The sequence below is a fragment of the Ornithodoros turicata genome, chromosome 6, assembly GCF_037126465.1.
Source record: "Ornithodoros turicata isolate Travis chromosome 6, ASM3712646v1, whole genome shotgun sequence".
Taxonomy (NCBI): domain Eukaryota; kingdom Metazoa; phylum Arthropoda; class Arachnida; order Ixodida; family Argasidae; genus Ornithodoros; species Ornithodoros turicata.
Window position 1 is genome coordinate 58,452,667 of NC_088206.1, and position 18,617 is coordinate 58,471,283.

Below are 18,617 nucleotides of genomic sequence, written 5' to 3' on the forward strand. Positions count from 1 at the left end.
CTCTCCACTGGTAACTTTTTCATGTGTCCAACGAAAACAAATAGTACCCACCGATGACCGCCACAACAAGAGTCTGCTATCTTGGCATAAGGGTCACAAACAAGGTTGACATTGGGGCATTACAAGCATAGTCTCTAAAAGGCATCCTATAGAATGATATGCCTTAGAGGTTATAGGTCATCCAACAGAGAAAATGTCAATTAGAGGGTGTATGAAGGCATTCCTTGAACGTTTTAAGGGAAAACTGTCAGTCTGCTCCCTCTCTGAACTTTCTCACTGCACAACAGTGGGTCACAAACAGAATACTGTGCAAAGAATAGTTTCTTACCACATACGAATATCCTCTCAGTTCTCCTCCTTTCTTTCTTGTTTGTGTGTGAATACATTGCACATACTTAATTTTGATGCAATGACAAAACTGTTTCGAAGTACCCTCCATCCTTTTCTGCTATGATGTCTGCTTTGCTACACCTATGAACTGTGCACAACAATGTGTATCCCTTTTTTAATTTGTTTGTACCTATAGTGTTCTTCTCTGATTACATGGAGACTTAGCGTACAGTAGTTTCATGCGTATTAGCAGCGAGGAGGGAGTAGACGTGAAAAGATTGTTTTGTTGCAGGCGCCTGAGAGAAAAGAACAGCAATAACACCAAGAAATTTATTGAAGAGCGTAAGTCAGCAGCACTGAAACAGAGTAAGGAACGGGAGCGCCTCAAGAAGATACACGAGAAACAGCTGCATGATCTGCAAAGGGAGATTGATAATGTGAGTAAAAAAAGAACTAGTGCTGATCTCCAAGATTGTTTGCACCGTACTGGTTTTGGAAGTGTGTGCTAAGATGCCTAGTCTGGGTACATGGCCTTGAACACTGAGTAAAGATACAGCACTAAAACCAAAGATGGGAGATGGGTTGCCACATGTGACTGTAGTACATTACAAACGAATGCATTTTTATTAAGAATGTTGTGTCAACAATTCGACGGATGCAACTACAGTATACAACCCATTTTTTTTTACTCCAAAAATTCTTTCATCAGCTTGATTATTTGTATGCATATAGGATCGAATGTAGTGATGTTTTGGGGCACGCATCACCCATCAGGCATAGAGCGATCCTGGCTCCCCTAAGCATTTCTTCACAGTTTTTTACTTTATGCCTTTACTTTACTATATGCCAGAGTCTCAAAATAAACTGTCAATGCTCTTTTTGGACAGTTTACCACCGTTATTCTATACAAAAGTCATACTATCTCTTCCTTCCTCCTAGAAACATTTCACCTCTGACAGATAATCACCAGAAAGTAGGCATTCATCGCTGTGTAACTTAAACCTTCTTGGAGTCATTTGAACAAAATACAGAAGCCGACACTGAAGATTTTTGTTTAAGTTTCATTTGTTTAATTTAATTTAACCTATCTGAGGAAGCGTGGACCTCCACGCGAAAGCTTGTACAAATTAAACTTAAACAAAAATCTTCAGTGTCGGCTTCTGTATTTTGTTTATGTGATCTACAGGACTTGACTCCCCTCTTCGTATACGCATCTGGAGTCATTTGTCCGAAAAACATCGCTTTAGTCGAATCATCATCCTGTTCGTATAATGTAATTGTATTGCAGTACTGTTTGTCTGTGACAACCATATTTACTTGCATATTTTGCACCTTCGCATGATTTGCGCACTCCTAGTTTCGCACAAAAAATGCCAAGAAAATAAAAAATCGTGTAATTTGCGCACCCCTTTTTTTTCGTGATATCCACGTGTCTCAGCGACCGCGGCGATTGTTTTCTTTTTGCGTACCACATGGTCTTTGCAATGCCGTCAGTGCTACCGAAATTACTGCGGTGCTCTTGTTTGATTTGTGCCCAACGTTTGGATGATGGTCCACTGACGCGATGAACGATACTGTCACTCGAACTACAAAACAAACGCGGAAAGAAACACTGGACAAACATACTGTGAACTTACAGCACAGCATGACAAAGTTGGCGAACATAGTGTGCTTTCAATTGTCAGTGCGACTAGCAGCATCGCAGCGTCTCGCCGTATTTCACTGGTAGGATGAGCGATAGTGGGCCCGGCATTTTGCGTTGCCGGTTGCGCGGTAGGTGAGCACTTCTCTGGCGCCTATTATGCAGTACAGTGATAAGGTCAATAGCTGCTCAACCGGGAGCCCGTTTGACCAGCATACTAAAATTTTGCAATTTTGCACGTTTGAATATTTATTTATTTTTATTTTTCACGTGCCCATGAAGAGCCGCAGGGCCTCCCTAATGGAGCGCCATACAAACAATCCCCATAAAAAAAAAAAAACGAAGATAAACAATATATTTAAAACACACCATAATTAAAAGGTATATAGAATATTGCTACGAACCAGAGGTGGATCCAGGATATTTCTGGGAGTGGAATCCCGCCTTTGCCAGCATGGTAGATACACGATGTAGGTCAATTAAACACTGTGTGAAGACAGAAATTGAGGAGGAAGTCAGGACGTCCTGACACCCCCCTGCTATGGGTCTGCCCCTGGTTACAAACATTCCCGCGCAAATTTGCGCCCCCCCCCCTCCACAACCAACATTTGAGACTTTTAATTATGCATGTAAATACGGTAAATTACCACTTTCAATGACTTCTTTCTTTGTTCCCCACTACCCTCTGCAACGTGTATGCCCTGATGATAAAATAAATACAGTCGCCGACCGATTTTTCGGACATGCTCGATTATTCGGACTCGTTCGCGGAAAGGCCGCGGGTCCCATTGAGGTGATGTATAAAAACATCCAAAATTTCGGACGCCGTGCAGCTCCGTCGCTCGATATTGCGGACTCTGTTTGCCCAACCCGCGAATTTCTCTCATCGGGTGACGGAAAACATTGGTATCATCTGAAATTCGTATCAAACGAAATCAACCAACTAAAATATTGAGGCAAAAAAATAGGCAGTGATGACTGTTGATTTTCCGTTCCTCTGAGTAGAAGAGGTCTGTCGTAGCGCTTTTGCGTCTTCGTATTTGGCCAACGGCCCAGCACGTGCTGTCGGGCAACAGCGCTGTAAAGCGAGCTTCACCTAAAGCACGCATGTGTTAGGTGAAGCCGACTTGCGGACTTGATGACGGCGGTGCCTCTGTTGTCGTACTTACAGTGACGAAATGTCGCTTCGGGAAATAGAAGCTGATGTTATCAGGCAGAGCTGGAAGCGCGTTAGGAAAGCATCGCCAAATTTTTCCAGCCTAATAGGGCTTAGTAAAGTTTATACGAAATTCGTTTTTTCGGACTGCTCGATTATTCGGACTCTTGCGCGATCCCCGCCGAGTCCGAAAAATCGGACGGCGACTGTAAGTAAGGTTATTGTACTGGCCCTTCTTAAGCTTTAATGACACCTTCTCACACCTGTTTTGTGTACCTTTGCAGGGTGTCGAGCAATACAACATTGCAGAGCTCGAGTACAAGCTGTGTGCCAAGCTAGAATGCTTCGTCTGAGTGCTTTCAGCAAGATGTGGTCTCCCTCCCCCACTACTTCCAGGCGTGCATTTAGGGCTTCACCTCTACTAGGCACACTCAACCCAGTTGGGTTGCAGCAGCTCGACGACCAATCGCTGTGCCAACAAACTTTTCACGCCACCAGCCCAAACCTTCCGTAAGTGACGTGGCGGTAGCATTGCATATGGTCAGAATTGTCATTCTCACGAGTAAGTGCATTCGAATTGGCAATGATGGTAGCCTTGCCACGATTAATGAGAGAGTGATGTTAAGAATGTTGATCCAGGATATTTTTCGATATGGTGTCTTCTAGTCCTTACGTTACTATTATATATCAAATTAATGTTAAGTCTTCTGTTACATTTATATACGTAAGTGACCTGGTATACAGGGTGTTTCACCTAAGGCGATAAAAAATTCTAACTGGCTACGTACTCGCCGGAGGATTGTCGGACTCTCGGCAATTATCTTCTGGAAACCTTTGCCACCATTGAGGAAGGCTTTAGACAATTTTTAAATGTGGGAAATTTATTTATTTTTTCAATTGAACTTTGAAAATCGCCAAGCGAACCTCACTTTTTTTTACAGAAATATGAAGTCCTCCACGGATAACCACACACCCAACCGAAACTATGCACAGTATCCCAACAGAAATAGTCTTAAAAAATTGGTAAAAATTCGGTTTTAGCCCCACCTGCTTGATCGTCGCAAAGAAAAGCGCGCGGTATTTGCGGGGAGAGGAGGAAGTGTTCCCACCTCTTTTGTTACCTTCCTTTGCCCCGCGTTGACCATTGCTCTGCGTTGCGCCGCACAGTTATAATTTTTTATCACCGAAACACCCTGTATAGCTTACAATGGAGCACAGTGTTGGTATGAGGCAGTTTTTTGCCAGGGAACACCAGATTCATCACCATAGTCTTATTTATTTATGTCAGGAAGGTATTGTGTTGTTTGCTGACGCGTATGTACATGATAGTACAGTGCAGCCACAGTAATTCAATCTTTCTTAGTGTGACATACCAGTTACCTGGATTTTTTGTTAAATTAAACGGTGTACAATTAAATGGCGGTGGCCAACATACTGATTATTTTTGCAGTACATACTACAAGGCCTTGGAGCACCTGGAATGTTTAATGAAATAACATGTCCTTGGTCCCATCATTTTTGGATGGGATCACTTTTCACCTACGTCACAGGACGTGTGTCTGGTTTTCGTTTCCAACATTTCCCATTTCTTCGTTACTACCAGGCCTGCTACAAGTTTCCAGTGCAGGTATCAGACCAGAAAAAGAATGGTTACTGCTCTGGTATGTAAACATGGTTCCCACTGGTCCCTGAAAACTTTGAATACCTTGAAATTTGAAAATGCCATTTTCAAGAAATCCTGGAATTCTTTTTTTTTTTTTACAGTCCTTGAAAACCCTTGATTTTACGTCTTTCTCTTGTTCTCACGGAGCTGCTTGTGCAAATTACGCTTTTCCGGAGTCAGAACTGTAGCTTCGAAAAACCACAGGAGTTGTCACTTTTTATTGCAATAGGAATCAGCAGCAAGAAATGAATGGCACCCTCTGCTCTATTAATCAGGTTTTCTTTCTGTACTATGATCTTTAAAATTCAGTACATAGTTGTCAGTCGCATCTGTGAACTGATAGTTTGCGGCCCCCATGTATTCTCTCATGTAATACCTGTTGCTTATAAATATTTCTGCGAAATATTGAAGCACTGGTCATAAACTGTGTTGTACACCCCAGACAAAATGACGTCTGAACCTCCTTGAAAGACCCCTTGAATTTTTTGTTCCAAAATTCAGTGGGAACCATCTGCAAACCTTACAGCAGTCTCATGTATTCCAGTCATTACGGCTGGCTGCAAAAATCTGTTTATTCGAAATCGATATATATATATATATATATATATATATACATACATACATCAATTCACGCGGGTTCACTGTACATTCTAGTCAGAGTCAATTAAATTTGCGCTGACTTTGAGGGGGGGGTCAATGTAACAGTACAGATGTTAATGCTACCAGACAAGGACGTATGACTGCAGTGCCAAAGGACAAAACGGACAGTGAGTATGAACCAGTAGAGCAGTAGAGCCTCGGAGCAGTAATGAACACAAATTTCTCTGTGATGAGGTTCTGCTGATAGAACCTACTCTGCTTGCAAACTGTCATGAGCCAAAGTTCAAGTATGTGCTAAGTGTATTGTTAAAATGTAAGGCAGTGCTGCCTTGCTTTTGATCTTGTAAACCAAAGGTTATCTGGAATTGAGATTTCACCCCACAGACATATTACTAATATAGATTATGGAAGAACTGGTACGCATTCTTCAGGTACATACAACCATGGCAGCACATAATTTGCCATCATCCCATAGCCCGAACAACCGTCTGCTACATGCATAGCTCATTCTGGAGCTCTGCATTTTTCCAGGACTAAGCACTTTTCTATTTACCTTCCATTGCTTAATCCCGTTGGGTTTGTAAGCTGTATTCTGATGTGTTCATGTTTTCTCTTGTAGTATAGCATTGCACACATTTACAGTATTTTAAAAATTTAAACTGCCGATGCTTGCAACACGGGTATTTTGTTGCTTATTACACGCCATGTAGGTTAAGCTTTGCACACCTTGGAAATCTTCACATGGCCACTCAGGTATGATCATCAATGTGACAAACTTGAAACTGTGAAAGTGGTCCACGAGCTCCTGAACAGTGTGACAACACACAGCAGTATATACTCTAGCCATAACTGAACAGACAATCTCTGTTGTTCACCCGAATGATATTAATCAAACACACCTGTTATGAGTGCACATCAGGTACTTCCTAATGCTCTGTAGCTTCTTGGCTAGGCACAATAAGGCAACTTACCACAGCTGTACGAAGGCGCATCCAGCAACGTGCCGATTTGGTGCACACGTTGCAAGGAAAACAACGTGGAACACAAGTTTCTGCAGATGCTTGCGAGTTCTGTGCTGCTGTGCGAAGCAGAGGAATGCTGTACAATTGAACCTCTACATGTCGAAGCAACTTTGTACTACCGCGATTAGATTATTGTGCAGTATCGCACCATACTGTACCGTGGTTGATAGTGGCTCTATAGAGGGTATCAAGAAACGAATATCAACACACAAAAAAAAAGAAAAAAGAATTCTCCCTGCATTTCACTGTGCATTATATCATATTCACTGCCATTTACCATAATGCAGTGTTGAAAATACAAAAGGTGCACTACTTGTGTGAAATGCAAGACCACTTTTATTGATTCATAATTTTGTTGCTCCTGTATGACCAACACCTTTGGTGGTTAACTGTATGGGCGAACAGTGGTGTCCATTAAATTGAGTACGTGAAATTGAAACACTTCGCTACTTTGAGTACACTTGCTATTTTGCCACACATGGAAATGTCTAGGTTCAATAGAAACGACTTGTTAAATTCATGCTGGTCGGATGGAGGTTCAACTGTATTATGCAGTCCTGAGCGTCAGTGAATCTGCGCTCGTTTTTGCCTTGTGGAAGATGTTTAGATTGTGTCGTGCAGATTTGTCATGCTGTTGTTGCTGCATGAAAATAATTATGATGAACGTGTACAGTATGTCTATTTATTCAGATCAGCCCATTTCAAAATGAAATTTACCTAATCCAGAGAGATGATGTTGAAAGAAGGCAGGCGATGAAAGAAGCCAGTGTATGCCAATGATTTCAGCAGTGCTCTGCAAATGTATGTTACATGCTGCATAAGTCAGTCAGCGTTTGGATATGTGTTTTTACATTTAGAGATCCGTACTTCGCATGCACGTATACCTAGTCTTTTTTTAATACTGCACCTTTTCTCTAATATGTGCTTAAGTACTACCATGCTGGAAGCAGCTATTTTAGCGTCCGTCAAACATTCCGCTAAGTAATGCTGTTACATTGCTACGCCACAGTGAAACCTGCAATAGCGGTCTTTTGTTCTACGGTGATCTTATTCGCTGTGCCCATTCCTGTGTGCTTGTAAAACATGTCGGGCCAAGCTTGAAACAAATGCACGGCATGGTGTCGTATGTTATACAAAAATCTCAACTACAGTTCCCGTGATTCACAGTATTGCGATTGCTTTCACTGTATGAATTGCACGAAGTATTTTCTACTTCAGTATTGGCGTATCTGCAACACGCATGTTTTTATATTCTAGTTTGCAGCTATCGTAGTGTCCTAGCTATGACTTTTGTCATCTGTGAAGTCTCTAGTCTTTCTGCATTTGTATTTGCATTGCAGATAGCCGTCAAAGTGCAATGCATGTTGAAAGTTGTGAGAATACCAACATGAACTTGAACTTAAGATGTATGCTATTTTCTCTTTGTATTTACACTTTTTTTTTTGTTCCTTGTGGCTCTCGATAGAGCTTATTTTGCTGGAACAACAAAATAAATTTTTACAAAGTGTGCCACACACTGGTGCATGAGCTATAGGGAGTGTAATACGTAGACCACAACCAGGGAAATGACTTGGAAGAGCTTGGATCTGCCTTTTTGTACAGGTGTAAATGCTGTAGCAGGACAGCGTAGCCGTCCCCCAGCAACCTATGTGTTCATTAGGAATAGTTGCCATTTTTACAGAGTCTTCACAAAGTACAGAAATTTCAAAATGCATTTAGAGTTGCCAAGTAGAACAGAAGCGTTCAATCTGTTGCCGCCCCTGCGTTTTTACACAAAGTCTCGTCATTGTTTTAATTCCAACATTTTTTTCTTTTTTTTTTTTTGGCATTGCGAGTGTTTCACTTTGTTGCCAGCACTGAAACAGACTGTCAGTGACTTCGTTTTGGGGTTTCTCTTTTGTAAGCTGTGTAGTACTCTGAATGTACAAGTTTGCAAAAATACAGTTTGAATCTCGACTGGCAGAGCACCTTCCTTTCCAAGCATTTCACCAAGCACAGCGTCTTCCACTCTACTGTTAGAGAGAGAGAGGAGATAGAGGGAACCTTGTGACGTAGCCTATTTCCCAGGTGTGCAACCCGTGATGTGCGCCATGTGTTCAAAGAGCGACATTCCCCAGAATACTCCAGCGGAAGATGCGAAAAATGTCATAGCTTTCTGCCGTCGTGTGAGCACGAGCGCTCGACGTCGTGTCTTCACATGCACTGCTAACCGTGGGGAATATCCTGTGACACAGCCAAAAGATATTCCGTAGCAGACGACAGGAAAAAAAAACGCTCGCGGTGTCATCTGCTAAGCGCACAATTCACCACTCCCAATATTCCGGCACCACGTGAATGCTCAACATAACACGGGGCAGAACTTTGACTCTCCGAGCAGTTTTTTTGCTTTTACTTCCACTAGAATATTCCGTCGGAGCGTTGCTCGTGCAAATACAGGGACACCGGAGCTGGTCAAGCAGGTATAAGCGGCGCGTGATCTGAGAAGAAAAAGAAACAAAGAAAGGCAGAGGGACAGGCACGTGTTAAGCCGTCCACAGCTGCTTTCTCACTGTTTTGTACATTCTATTACTCAGTGACGATACACTGCAAAACGAAAATATTTTGCATTGTGGTTCCTGATCGACAGCTTGACAGGGATTCGAGCCATGTTAAAACTCTCCTCACAGCTAGGATTCCGGGTTTTCGGAGTTTATTTCTGGACATTACCGGAGGATGTTTTTTGTGTTTTTGTTTATTGTTTTTTCAAAAAATTGACTTTTTCAGAGTGTATGATTTACAGCTCAGTTGACATCCGAAATTTGGAGAAAACTTGATGACACACGCACAGTTGTGCAGCAAAAACGCAGTTGTCACATTTATTGCTTCAACACTCGAGAGACGTGACTTAGGTCACGTGTAGGACAAGGAAATTGGGAAACAGACTGGGGATAAACCCGGGCAGTGAATCCTCAAGTGGTCGAGATGACCCCCGAAGAAAACGCTAGGTCACGGAAACCATTATTACGTTTTGGTGGGGGCCGGTATTTAAGGTCAGAAGAAACCCAGGACACAAATGAGGCCAAGAACAATAACCCGGTTATCAGGGAAAACATCTGCCAAGAGGAGCTTCTCAGATAAATCCGAATTGCTTAAAATTTTACCGGAGTAGTACGTTTTTCAGATAAATCCGAAATCCCGGAACCCTAACTCATAGCACACACCAGCCCTCATCGTTTTTGTCCAAGATACCTTTGCTATGTGGTCACTATATACCCTCCCCTTTTTTTTTTATGGTTCTCTAGGAGAGGGTTAGTGCACCTCTAACACTAGGACATCCATGTGCTAAGCTTTTTGGCAAGGATCATTTGCATTGAAACTCCATGCCCTAGCATGATGGACAGCTTGATCTTTTGACAAAAACAATGCCCCTTCGACAACGACAATTAGCTGAGGCGGGCTACATTTATGGACAAACACGAACACGTAAGCCTCCAACTCCAAAGAATCAATGAAATCGAATAACTCAGGAAAAAGGTGCTGACGCCAGGAATCGAACTTGGACCCTCCTGATTTCCTGTGGTGATGTAACGGTAGCATCCCTGACCGGAAGTCAGGAAGGTCCAGGACCAGCGGCATGGCCGAGCGGGTTAACGCGTCCCGCTCGTTGGCGGCAGCCAAGGTTGTGCTGAAGACTGGGAGGTGGCGGGTTCAAATCCTACCACCGGCTGTGCTGTCTGAGGTTTTCCGAAGACACTCCAGACAAATGTCGGCACAGTTCCCCCTGAAGTCGGCCTAGGATGCATACTAACCCCCCCTGTCCCCGACTTCTTCCTGCTGTCCTTTCTCTATCTGTCCACATCTATACGTCGCTCATAGCCACAGTTGCTTTGTGGTGCTAATACAGAATTAAAGGAAATTCCTGGCGTAAGCACCTTTTTCCTGAGTTATACGATTTCATTGATCACAATGTCCCTATGAATAAAAATTCACAAAGACACTGGAAATTTCACACAGCACAACGTGCATCTTTATTAATTTACAAAGGACAAAAGCGTAAGCATTAACCTATCTAGAACATGCTGCTACCCTAATTCAAAAAGCTCCAGTTAGGAGATGGCTTGTCTATAGCCAACCAGTTAAAATCATCAACAGCCCTCCAGTTATTGGTGTCTCTATCCAGTCCAGAAGCACCCCAGTCTGCTTCATCACCTTCGTATTGCCAGTCGTAACGACCGATGCGAACCTTCTTACAATCTTCCAAAATGGTCCTCGTAGACACGCATACTTTAAGGTCAGAGTTTTCGGTGCCGTGCACTCGTAACTGCTGACATGCAAGGGAGAACGTGCAGTCACGACAATCTTCAATGAAGACGGAAGTAGTCACAGGTCCACAATGGATCTGGCATTGTGTTAGGGCGTGGAGGAAGAGTGTCGCCGGATTGCTCTTTATTGTAATGTTGCAGTTGGAAAGCGAAGCCAGTTCTACGTTCTTTCCATTGACTGCCGTTAGATCCAGCGTTTCGTTCGACTTGCCTCGGAAGCCAACAACATTTGGGTCGCAGATGGCTTTGGATGTTTTGTGCTGCGTAGCATTGTTGATGGTGCTGCAAAACAAAAATACACACATGTATGAGTAGAAACTTGGCCTGTTAATAATTAGAGCCTGAAGTTTTCGGGAAATATTTTTTCTAAATTCGGGAGGTTAAAATCGGGTAAATAAACATGTGCTCTAAATTCATGCGAATTCGGGTGAAAAAACTTCCAGTGTGCTAAATTCGGGGTGAAATCGGGCTCAGTTACTCAACTAACTGTAGTGGTTTGGTACAAATGGTGATGTAACTGAATTTTTCTGCCAAACAAGTAAATTAATGCGTTCCTACGGACATCCCAGTGAGGGCAATTTGCCAGGTAAAAATCTGGTTTCACCCTGAAGAGGCAACCTTCAATTCGGGGTGCAAATTCGGGGGAGAATCGGGTAAAACCCTAAAACTTCAGGCTCTATTAATAATCTGTGCTTGATAACATCTGGTAAGATTGATCAGTATGTGAAGGCCATGGTCAGAATTTTCTAGTCTTTTTTCAGTTACAATAACTGGCAATTGTATCCTTAGTTTAGTTGGCCACCTTATGGCAGCACTAGGGACTTCCTGGAGCACCATCCTCGTTAATTTTCACTAATATGCTTATTAACTACGAAAGGTAGAAGTTCGGCCCAATGACAACATCTTTTCCCTTTTGTGCTCTGATGCCACTGCCGTTTTCAGAAAGAGGAACAAGCCAATATACCACGAGGAAGTGGCCCTGGAAAAAAAGCATATTTGGAGGCCATTTTTGTCACTGCCCGAGAAACACTCGTTTTTCCCTTGCCCATAAGTGCAAGGGAGATCAATGGTTGTGCATTTCTGAGGGAGCAACAAAACTGGCTTCCAAATTTGCCATTTTTCCGGAGCCATTTTCGTGTGCTACACAGGCTAGATCCTTCTGCTGAAAATGGCAACGGTGTGAGAACACAAAAGGGAACATTAATTTATTTTTAATTAAAAGCTCATTACTGAAAATTTATGAAGCCAAAACTCCAGGAGGACACTAGTGCAACCATAACGTGGCCCTCTTAACCAAGAATATATAGCTAGAGCCTGAAGTTTTAGGTTTTAACCAGATTCTTCCCCGAATTTGCACCCCGAATTGAAGGTTGCCTCTTTAGGGTGAAACCCGATTTTTACCTGGCAAATTGCCCTCACTGAGGCATCTGTAAGAGTGCACACTAGCTTGTTTGGCAGCAAACGCAATTACATCACCATTTGTACCGAATCAGTTCAGTTCAGTTAGAGTAACCGAGCCCGATTCCTCCCCGAATTTGCATGAATTTAGAGCACATGTTTATTTACCCAATTTTTACTCCCCAAATTTAGAAAAAATATTTCCCAAAAATTTCAGGCTCTATATACAGGGTGTCCCAGCTAAGTGTATACAGATTTTTTTTAAATGTATATAACACTTTTTCCAAGATGAAATCAATTGCAATACAGCATATGCTGAAGGGCACTCCCTAGGAGGGCATTAGCAAAGTTCAAAGGCAATGTCTTAATTAACTTTCATCAATTAACTTGTTAATTATAAAAGCTACAAAGTTGTCCCAATGAGCACATCTGTTCCTTTCGGTCACCTGATATCGTAGCCGTTTTCAGAACAAAAATCGGTTCCATAGATCGCCCGCAAAAAATTAGTGAAGGAACGCCATTTTTTGCTTTATTTTGCTCATTGCGCATCTTCGCAGACGCGTATTTCCTTCATCCCCAACGTGAGAGGGGGAAGGAGCACAGTGCCGCCTCATGCCCCGAAGATGAGCTTCATCTTGCGGAAACAAAACAAAAACAAATGTATCGGGTGACTCTATCGGAACTGGCCTTAGCTTGGGTTGCATGTTCTGTTTCCTTATAATATTTTACCAGGACGCGAGAGGCGATAGTGTGCTCTTTCTCCCTCTCACAATGGGGGTGAAGGAGAGACGAGTCTTCTAAGAAGCGCAATGAACAAAATAAAGAACAAAATGGCATTCCTTCACGAATTTTTGGCGGGCGATCTATCGAACGGATTTTTGTTCTGGAAGCGGCTACGATATCAGGTGACCGAAAGGAACAGATGTTCTCATTGGGACAACTTTGTAGCTTTTATAATTAACAAGTTAATTAATGAAAGTTAATTAAGACATCGCCTTTGGACTTTGCTAATGCCCTCCTAGGGAGTGCCCTTCAGCATATGCTATATTGCAATTGATTTCATCTTGGAAAAAGTGTTATATATATTTTAAAAAAATCTGTGTACACTTAGCTGGGACATCCTGTATAGCCAATTACTGTATTGTTTAAGTAGGTATTCTGTGACAAATTGTTGGGACAAAACATTCAACTGATGCGTTGCTGATTGGGGTTGCCAAAGTGTGATGCATTGTACATGCAATGTCGAGTGCATATACAACAGAAATCAGCTGAGTATGTGTCGTAATAACACCACACTACGGCATCCATACTTGACGTGTAGTACCTTGGTATAGGCTTTGCTTCAGCACCCCCAGTGGGCTCCACTTTTCTGTCCTTGAAGGCAAAACGTGAACGTGGTTTTAGCTGTCCTCCTGCTTTCCCCAAAGCAGTTTTAAGATCCTTAAGTTCATTCTGCAGCCACCGGAGGTTGGCTGATGGCAGGTACCCGGAGGCATCCGTCACTTTCTGCTGAATTGCCTGCAGTTCTTCCTGAAAGCAACTTAAAAGATCAGTACTATACCTCGGGACATGTCAACCCCGCCCACAAATATTAAGATGTCTGTGATTGGCTCAGGCGGGCACGTGACGCCTCCGAGTCGCAACGTAGTGCGCCCGTGTGTCTCAAACTGCTGTTTGTACGCTGATCATGTTGCCAAAACACTAGTTGCAGGCGACGTACTTGGAGCACACTTGTGAGCCTTCACATTTAAAAGCTTTAAGCTTTTAAATGTGAATCGGATGTGGGGAGTCTCTTTGGCGTCCCACCATATTCTCGTATGCGCAGCTCTCAATGCACGGACTACATTCTCCGCTGGCGGAGATATACCTCTGTGACTGTAGCTCTTATGTTGTCTCGAAGTATAGAGACTCACGGGCGGTTGCGACAACAATACTTTTTGCACTGAAACATGTGTGATGGCAATACATTTACAGCTGTCTGCCACACAGCATGCCATGTGGTTGCAACACCTGTTCGCTCGTTCATAGGTTAGCTTTTGTTATGTTCTGTTGGAGACTCAACGTCTGGTTCTGATGCGGTTCACACCACGATCAACATGATGATCACGTGGCACCACTGGCCACCTCTTTTGCTCTTGCACTGCGCATCCAGTGTTTTGAGTGCAACAGAAATCCACAACTCAACTGCCCTTACCAAATGAGCAGAAAAACTAGCATAAAAAATTTAGGGGTCTCTCTCCATTGGTGAGTATAGAATCAGATTTCATCAGCAACATAAAGTTAATTAGTTGTTTTATTAGCTGCATTAAATTAATCGTATTAATAAATTAAGGGAACTGTAAAGTGAAATATAACCATAATGTTTTAAGATACCATCAAGTAGAAATTGGCTGTGTGATGACACATACAAGTCGTCACCTCTCATATCTTCATACTTTTTGCGCTAATTAATTTTGAACACTTATAGAAACTGAACGGTGGCGACGTTCGACGACGACGAAGTGGGAGTCTGCCCTGGACTGGCGGACAGGTATCATGTGATACTGATGTACTACGAAACGCATTTTAGTGAGGTTACTAATTACTATTAGACCCATTTTGAAAAAAAAAAAACTGCAACTTTTGAGAAGTCTTGTGTAAACGTTTTTAACGGTTGTATCCCTCTGAGAAAGGTGTGTGCGATGTGCGCCATCTGTTGGCCTTGCTCTCTCTCCGCGTCTCTGTGTCGTCTCCTGCTCCGCCATTACCCACCGTCACGGTCCTGACGGGAGTACAGCGACCATAAGATGAAAGCTGTGAGAGTCACTTGGTATTCACCTCTCCAACTACCTACAGAGGCGCTCACGTTGTCCTCAAGATGGCGGAGAAAAGAAGGATTGCCAACGAATAAATTGCCCTGCTTTATGCCTTCTTCCACGAGACACGCTTCAAAACTTGTAGAAATAACATAACTCGCGCGTGGTTTCCTGCTGTCTTCGTTGTTTTTGTTCACGCCACTCCTGTGATATGTAGTATCTTTTTCCTCTTCCCCTTCTCGACGTTGAATATTCTTCTCCGCAGTAGTTTTGCACTGCAGAATTGAGCAGTGCTGTTGTCTGTAAGCCAGGAAACTCCATCGCGCACAAAGGGAAGTTGCGGCAGTTTCGGGTCAGCTCGAAATATACCTGTCGTATGCTGTTACTATCGTTCATTGAGTGCTCCTGCTGGGGTCCGCTAGGTGGCGAGCAGCCAGCTGGAGAGGCGAACAGCTTTTGTGTGCAAAACCTCAAAACCCTTCAATGACGAAGCACAACAACCTACCAGATGGCTCGCCTAGCTTCCTGTGTTTTCAATAGATGGCGCGCAAGTTGCCTCAGGGTCAGTGCCGTGTATGCCAAAGGGAGTCTGGCCATTAGGAGGAGCCTAAAAAAGAGGCTCGACCTGTCAATCAAGTTCAGCGTTTTTCATTGGCTGCTGCTTTTTATGCGGGCCGCCATGACACCAAAATTTTCCCGAAAATGGCGGCGTAGCTTGGAACGACTTCATGACTTCGGATTTGATGACCATTTTTTTTCACAAATTACATGAATTGTATTCCCTAAGTGTAGATTCTGTTGCAATTATCTTGCAAATCGCCTTTAAATTACGCTCCAGTGTCGATGTTTGCCTGAAAATAACATGTTTCGTCGTCCTTGTTAGGCCTAGTAACGACAGCAATCATAGGCAAATAGCGAGAAAAACGCTATGGATTGCCAAAAATTTGCATTTTATGACATAGTTTTATTCATGTACGCACCTTTGCCCATTCTCGATTCAATCATATTGTGTTTTATAGTTAAAATACGTATAATACAGGCAGTCTGTTACAACTAGCGGTTCTACCGACCAATCAGTTCTGCTAGCATGCACTTCTGCCTTCTGCTATTCTGAGTCTTCCCGACATGCTCCTCTCCATCCAGATGGCACCGTTAAAAGTGGACGCAAAATCCATAATGTTGCTTGGTCGTCAGGGAATATCCTATTCAATCCAATCCAATCCAGATTCCCGAAAATGACGGCACCCAGTGGATACAGATAATTTATAACTTGGATAGCCTGGGATTAATAGCGAACTGTATTTTGCCTCGTGATTGGCCAGAGAGCTCAAAAAGTGGGTGGAGCTCCAGGTATAGGCAGGTCCCATTAATGGTCAGACTCCCTTTGGCATACACGGCACTGCTCAGGATTAAAGTCACTGGATTGGGGAGAGTAACACCATCCTTTGCCTTTCCTGCCTCGACCATGGCCCAACAATGGCAGCCGCAGCATGTGTTGGCATGCTACGACCGCCACTGTTGCTCCAAGGTTGCGGCGACAAAGATCAGAGGATGGCAGTACTTTCCCCAGCCCAGTGACTTTACTCAAGGTTGGCGCATTTTGCAAGTCTGCAACTTTTGCTTGGTGCATCCATCTTTGAAATCTGATTTCTGAAAAAATGCTCAATGTACAGCAGAGCTATTACGTATCTGAAGCGTCCAAGTTACAAGCTTTCAGAAAAGGATACAGTTTTTACGGGTTTGCCATTCACTTTACAATTCCTTTAACACAATAAAATTAAAAGCTAGATTAATGATATTGGCTTAATTAAAACCTTACACAAATACATAATGCCAAAATGTTACATGAAATTTCGCACATAGTCAGCCACATGAATTATACCAGAAAGACGTGAACTCCCACATGATGTAAATTGTAGAGGCCAACTGAACACTATTGCAACAGACACAGCACCTAAAGCTGCATTCACACGGGGCAACTTTTTCCAGCAACTCGAACAAACGTCTTACGAGCAACTTCGAGACTGCGTTCACACGTAGCAACTCAGTAGCTCCACCTAGAGCACTAGAAAAACAAGTTTCAAGGTACCACCAGCCTTTTCCCTAGCCTCCACGATGGTTATTGGCCGAATCCACCCACGTGACCATGATCCACCATATCCCTTCCATTTATTTATTAATTTGGTACATCTCTTGTACATGTAATGCTGCCATAGATCACTGGCCCCGTTGATTAAAATACTGCAGTCTGACATCTCTGTTTTTAAATCAAATTATTGTATAACTGAGATTATATTGTCCCTACCTAGGAGCACTTTTTTCACTTATAATTGTCTACGTCCGTATATCTGTACACACAGCAGTTCCTGTACCGTCCAGGATCATCTGCGCAAGTAATCTCACGGGAGTTTACATAAAATTGCATTTGGCACAGAGCATTAACACAGCGGGCCCATTGGCATTGAAATGGAAATGGCGTTGCCTGGTTACGTGAGGCGAAGCCAAGTCAAGCCAAGCGGTTGGCGGAAACTTGTTTTTCTAGTGCTCCAGCTCCACCCACAAGCAACTTATGGCAACCGGAGAATGTGGGTTCAAATCCAACTGGTGGTGTATTTTCTTTTATTACTCCTGTTTATCGAATCTTAAGTCAGTTTATTATGTAAAAAGAGCATCATTATCTTCAAAAAATGGCTATTGAAATGTTTGTGTAGCATTAGTAAAAAAAGAGAAAGTTTTTTCTCAGCTGCACCTGCAGGATTTGAACCCCGGAACGAAATCGTGAGTCATGTGGCAATGCTGCCCTCGCCGATTGGCCGGCGCACAAGCAACTTGTCAAGATTTCGATCTGGGAGCAATTCCGAGCAACTTGATTTGCTGGAGGTTGCCGGTGTCGGCTGACTGCCAGCAACTCTAAACTTGCTCAGAGTTGCTGGAAAAAGTTGCACCGTGTGAACGCTGCCTGAAGTCTCACCTAAGTTCAACTAACGATGAAAGTACAGCAGCTGATAAAATATCAGTGTGCCAGTGAGGGAACTTTCTCCTAGCATTTATGTGCTTATGTGAATAAGTGAATAAAAGTGCAATAGAAAATGTAGCAAGGGAATGTAAGTGTGTCAGTATCTATATGAACAAGGCCCTGGAATTTTAATGAGTGCAAAATCAGCTTGGCACGATCAGTAGCACATCGCTAAGCTGCCATACTTTCATTGTTGCTTGGGCACTGATAATTTTTCACGACGTATTAGAAATGCATGCACTCGTCTGTCTCTGAATGTCCCTGTATATTGAGGGATACTGGTACTAAAAATCTGTGTCTCACTACACAGACTTTACCTGTAAAGCATTTAGCTGGCTACAGTCGCCTTCGCTGCAACACTGTGCCAACCGCATTTCCATAGAACGCTTTGCCTTCGAAAATTCGGCGATCACGGCATCAGCAGCTTGGTGACGAGGGGTGTTCTCTGCCATTCCACCGTCGACTGTGTCTACTTCTTGGCCCAAGCTGCGTTGTCGTACTGACGGATCCCTCCGGTTCCAAATAGCTCTCCCGTTCTGTAGTACACTGCACGCGGTATAGAGATCGATTGTTGAACATGACTGTTAAATGTGTGACCTGTTGCAGTACCTTCTAGTGCTGATGGATAGTTTTCTCGCATCCAATGTCTGTATTCTGGAAAAAGTCAGAGTATTGTATTAGGCAGGTATTACAT

The 18,617-nt window shown here is 43.1% G+C and overlaps 2 protein-coding genes across 2 annotated transcripts in view; one reads left to right on the top strand and one right to left on the bottom strand.

The window, feature by feature from the left end:
- The window catches only part of LOC135396803 (1-phosphatidylinositol 4,5-bisphosphate phosphodiesterase-like), a 53,138-nt gene extending 44,769 nt beyond the window's left edge, over window positions 1–8,369 (top strand). The window contains exons 30-31 of the mRNA XM_064627991.1: window positions 623–767; window positions 3,413–8,369. Coding sequence (XP_064484061.1) covers window positions 623–767; window positions 3,413–3,481 — 214 coding nt within the window. The 3' untranslated portion in view covers window positions 3,482–8,369. The remainder of the gene's footprint in view (window positions 1–622; window positions 768–3,412) is intronic.
- Window positions 8,370–10,393: 2,024 nt separating this feature from the next.
- LOC135396805 (tubulin-specific chaperone C-like) lies at window positions 10,394–18,571 on the bottom strand. Its single transcript, XM_064627993.1, has 4 exons — window positions 18,533–18,571; window positions 18,241–18,469; window positions 13,437–13,642; window positions 10,394–10,996 (listed from the first exon to the last, which is right to left on the bottom strand). The coding sequence occupies exons 2-4, from the start codon at window positions 18,373–18,375 to the stop codon at window positions 10,480–10,482; spliced, it is 858 nt and encodes a 285-aa protein (XP_064484063.1). The 5' UTR covers window positions 18,376–18,469; window positions 18,533–18,571; the 3' UTR covers window positions 10,394–10,479.
- Window positions 18,572–18,617: the final 46 nt, after the last annotated feature.